The following is a 5059-nucleotide window of genomic DNA, read 5'->3' on the forward strand; positions in this document are numbered from 1 at the left end:
TCTCTCTCTCTCTCTCTCTCTCTCTCTCTCTCTCTCTCTCTCTCTCTGTGTGTGTGTGTGTGTGTGTGTGTGTGTGTGTGTGTGTGTGTGTGTGTGTGTTTGCTTCATCCCATTTTCATCGGTGTTCGCTAAGCGCCTTTTCAACGAACTACTTTCCTTTCTGCACTTCAATTCGTCTGCAGAAAATCGGTAGGAAAAACAACACGACCACGCAACAAAGTGTATGATTATCTGTTTGGATTCATTTTGGCAAAGAAAAGAGGGAAGAAGAAGAACAGAATTGCAACGGTCATCATGTGCAATGATGATGGTGTTCGGGATGTTCGGCACGAGTGCAATATGCTATGAAAAAATGTTCGTAGTAAAAATGCAATTGGCCCTGTAATTCATGTTCCATATTTAGCTTTCGATACAATTCGCAAATCTGTAGACAAGCGTGCCGTACCAACCCAGTCATAAAGTAACAAATTAGAACATCTCGAAACAAGAGCGCAGTGCGCGACCACCAATTCCCGTGAGAATGAATGAGAGTAGAGTTGGGTTAGCCGAACCAGAAACCAAAATAAAATGTTATCATTTACAATAACACCGCGCGCACCATTCCAAAATAGCGAAAGTAATTAAACGCAATCCCAGTTGAAGTATCACTGAAAAATTATTACGGTGTTTTACCGTGTAACTCAAATACCACTCTCACCACCGCCATCGTGGTTTTAAACACACACACACTTACAACTCCACTTGTTTCATTTTTTGTTTTGCTTTTCGCACAAAAATTACATTTACAGTCAATTAGACTACTTCACAAAAAGCTTTTGTCCAAAAAAAAATCAAATCCACACAAACACACCATGCAAGCACACAGTGGGAATCACTCCACTTCATCAAACAAAAAGCAGATAATTTTGTGTTCTGTTAGCAACACAGAATGTTTTTTCTTTTTCTTTTTTTCGAGCTTTTGGTTGAATGGAATGAAACTTTTACCGATAAACGAATGGCTAATGTTTTGTTTTGCACTCCTTTCAATTGCAATTTTCCAGACGATGAATCAGGAGAAAAGTCGGTGTCGGTGTTGTTAAATGGTGAAGAATCCGAACTAACATTCATTGATCATTCGACGGCTGAAATGTCGGTAAGTGTGAATAAGTTTAACCATACATTACCTCCTCCCACAAAAAAGGATTGAAACAAAATCAAGCAAATTGCTGTCATTGAGGCGTGCTTTCCTTAGAATGATTGCCAATTTTTTTTTCGAAATACACACTGCCTGTGTGTATATTATACAGTTATTTTACTGACTGAAGCCACATAATAATCTTTTTCAAATTCAATTTCCGAAAAATTAGTGACTTTCACGTTATGACTGGCTGAATACATGTTTTCATGTGCCCGGCAATAACAAACACATCTTAATTTCATTTTTGGTTTTCGCTGTGGAAAAAACAAGTGTAAACATAAATTAAATTTCGCGTGCACTTGCAACTCAAGTGGTTGTTACCTTTCCCATTCCATGCTCACTCCTCCATTCACATTCACACCCTCAACCACTTACAAGGAATTTATACCATAAAAGTGGCTTCACACCATAATAATCATTATGGTAACACATGTTTTATAATCAAAATAATTTTTCCACGCCTTTGCGTTTTGTGCTTATTTTTATTCTCGTTCTCTTTCACTTTCTTTCCTAATCCCCGGTCGCTTCATCTCTCTCGTCCCATCACGTCTTGTGTTTCGGGCTACGCGCGCACTTTTCTCTGGACGACGAAAATTTACAGCCGGAAAATTGCCTTACAAGCTACGAACCACATGGATACTGTGTTATTTATTCATCAGCTGATCGTGATAGTTTCATACTGGCTGAACGTATACTGCAATCGCTGTGGACATCGGAGAATATAGCACAAAAGGCTGTGATATTAGTGGGTAACAAAGCCGACCTAGCACGTAGCCGCACTGTTACGTCTGAAGGTAAGTGTATGTGTGTGATGATGATGATGATGATGATGATGATGATGATGACGATGGTGGCGGGCAATGACCGGCCACCTGGTAAATGTTCATTCGTTTTGTTCGTTCGCTTTACGGTTCGTTGTTGTCCTCACTCTGGCTCGTTCGTTCGTTGGCTGCCGCAATAAAACGCCTCAACACTATTTTCATAAACTACTCAACAGCGATTGTATACGACACATCTCATTTCCACTGTTGTTACTTCGTTAATGTGTACGTTTAGATTTGTGACAATTTGAGTTTTTTTTAGCTCGACTTTTATTGCGTCCACAATTCCTGCGATTGCCGTTTCGTGCGATATACCTTTAACAACGACACCAGCAATAAGCGAGGGATGAGTGGTTTCATGGCATTACAATGTTTCGAGCAAGTGCGAAAAAATGCTGAAATTTGCATAAATACGAACAAGAAGTGGAAAAAGAGTGGGAAAAGACGAAACGAAAAACAACAGCAACGACATGGAAGAAGACGGAAGACGGAATAATGTAAAATACCACATAATGCAAACGAAACGTACCAAAACCACATAAAAAATATATGCATATTTACGCGCGTGGTGAATACTAATCGAATTTCATATGGTGAACCCATTTTTAATCCACAGAGGGAAAAGCAATGGCAACAGCATATGACTGCAAATTTATCGAGACATCAGTTGGCATAAATCATAACGTAGATGAGTTATTGGTTGGATTGCTAACGCAAATACGGCTGAAATTGGAGAATCCGGAAAAATCCAGGTTTGTGTCGTATTATTTGTATGAGCATGGCATAGCATCGACATAGAGTGTCACATATACACACAATTGTACCGCATCGACAAGGCAAACAGCCATCGTTCACTTGAACTATAATTGGTAATATGCGGTGTGGAGCGTATGATTTTGAGTGCGATTGTTTCAGGGAAAACTTTTTTCGTTCATATGAGGCTGTGAGAATGAAAATGGCAATACAGGAATGAATATTCTGAAGCGCATCAAGGAAAAATTTTTCGCAAAAATGAATCATGAGTTCTGAATACGCAAAAGTGAACCCTGAACCTCCTATGCTGCCCATGCAAATTCATGTTTCACTTGTGCTTATTCAGAACTCATGATTCATTTTTGCGAAATTTTTTTCTTGATGCATTTCAGAATGTTTATTCCTGTATTGCCATTTTCATTCTCACAGCCTCATATGTGATACTCTAAATGAATTTGTGAATGTACAATAAATGCTCCGTTTACCTGTAATGGTGCGCCATTTCAGTACATGTTCACATTCACCACCGTCACACATTGATTGATATATGCATGTTCACGCCCAGCATATATTAAGGTGCAACATTCAAACCAATACTGTGTATTTTTGTGTATTTGATGTTGACCTTTCGCAATGAATATACCGCCAATGGGTAACACGAGTCTTTTATTCACTTCTTGCAGAGATTTATTTCGGAAGAGATCGTGCCGCAAATCGAAACGAAGATCATGTTCACCGCTGGGCACAGCTTGTTTGTCAGGTAATAATGCTACCAATCCAAGCACCCCAAATTCGATGGGAGTCAATGAGATAAACGAATGCCCAACACCACCATCAAGCGCTCAAAATAGGTAACAATTTGCTAGCATAGGAGATTTATAAAATGAATAGAAAAACTGACGATTTTTTTTGGTTCATTCCGATGCTTTATTCAGTCCACGCAAAATACGGGGAACGCGTACGTCCGCCAGTTTGAAAGTGAAAGGTTTATTGGGTCGAGTATGGGCACGTGACTCAAAATCAAAAAGTTGCGAAAATCTTCACGTTTTATAATCAAAACGTTCTTTAAACGACACATCAAACAGCGCACAGATCGTCGCCAGAATCATCAGTACTAATGTTGTCATTACGGCACATCATCACGACTTCTGTGTCAACAGTCATCGTTCGTTTTGTTTATTCACCCATCCATTGTATTCCATGAGCCTCCCGATTTCCAGCCAGTCGATACATATAATATGATTTCGGTTCGTTTAAAAAAAAACGTTCGTTCGTTCAATTTCAATTAACAATTTGACAATTTGTACATATGCATTTATTTCAAATGCACACACATTCAAACGTCCCAAAATAAACAACACTTAGCAAAGTAAGTAATTTGTTTAGGTCCTTCTCCGAAGGTTAGTTTATCCTCTCATTTTTTTCAACAACGTGACCGTTCATTTCCTTAGTTAATTTTTTTTTGTTCGGAGCGTGTATTCATTCAAAGGAACAAGCTCTTCCGCCGTGAACCTTTGAATTTTGTTTAAAAAAAAAGTTAACATATGTTTGTAACAATCTTGCGGGTCAAAGGGAAAACCTTCTTCTCGGAAAAAGAGTTTCTCTTTTGCTAACACACGCATACCCAATCAAAAATGTCTTTAATGATATAAACGTATATGATTTAGTGCGTTAGAGTGTTGTTCGAACGAAACAATCACACAAGCACATAGTTCGAATCACTCGTAGCTGTGCAACAGGTACACTCTGTGGTCACGTTTGACGTTTAGTTTGCCCTGTTTTTATTCTTAACAACAACAAATCATACACATTCTGTGTAGTTCGGTACACTGTACATAGAAATTCCAGATGGCGCCAGCTGTATTAAATCGCTAGTTGCGCAGCTACGGAATCACTTGTGACGCACGTCAAATTAAACATAAATAAGAAGAACAAGTAAAACGAACATGTAAGATATTTTACCTTTAATTGTTGACATCTATGTATGTATATATATTTTGATTCCCCGGGAACTAGGTTAAACAAATAAGACGAAAAAGAAGAAGAAGACAAAGAAGAATAAGGAAGAGACATTGCATCCTTTTTGTTCGACATACAAGAAAAAACGTTCAACATACACTACCGTGCAAAAGTTTGGAACCACTAGGTATTTTTCATACAAATTGACCATTTTTGGTGGACTCCTTAACATATTTCGGAAACACCTGCACTCTTGATATTTTGTGCATAGTTTCTACAACGTTTCAACAGTAAATCACAGAGGTTTCATCAAAAAATATTCACGTATTTAAAAAATATATCAATTTGA

The 5059-nt window shown here is 38.3% G+C and overlaps 1 protein-coding gene across 1 annotated transcript in view; it reads left to right on the plus strand.

Annotated features, from left to right (window-relative positions):
- The window catches only part of LOC129577658 (GTP-binding protein REM 1), a 10437-nt gene extending 5648 nt beyond the window's left edge, over positions 1 to 4789 (plus strand). The window contains exons 6-10 of the mRNA XM_055465079.1: positions 1041 to 1132; positions 1779 to 1971; positions 2615 to 2750; positions 3435 to 3602; positions 3687 to 4789. Of these exons, the coding sequence (XP_055321054.1) occupies positions 1041 to 1132; positions 1779 to 1971; positions 2615 to 2750; positions 3435 to 3602; positions 3687 to 3804 (707 nt within the window). The 3' untranslated portion in view covers positions 3805 to 4789. The remainder of the gene's footprint in view (positions 1 to 1040; positions 1133 to 1778; positions 1972 to 2614; positions 2751 to 3434; positions 3603 to 3686) is intronic.
- The last annotated feature ends 270 nt before the right edge of the window (positions 4790 to 5059 follow it).

The sequence above is a fragment of the Sitodiplosis mosellana genome, unplaced genomic scaffold (genome assembly GCF_009176505.1).
Source record: "Sitodiplosis mosellana isolate CC-2019 unplaced genomic scaffold, AAFC_SMos_1.0 Smas_scaffold_6197, whole genome shotgun sequence".
NCBI lineage: Eukaryota > Metazoa > Arthropoda > Insecta > Diptera > Cecidomyiidae > Sitodiplosis > Sitodiplosis mosellana.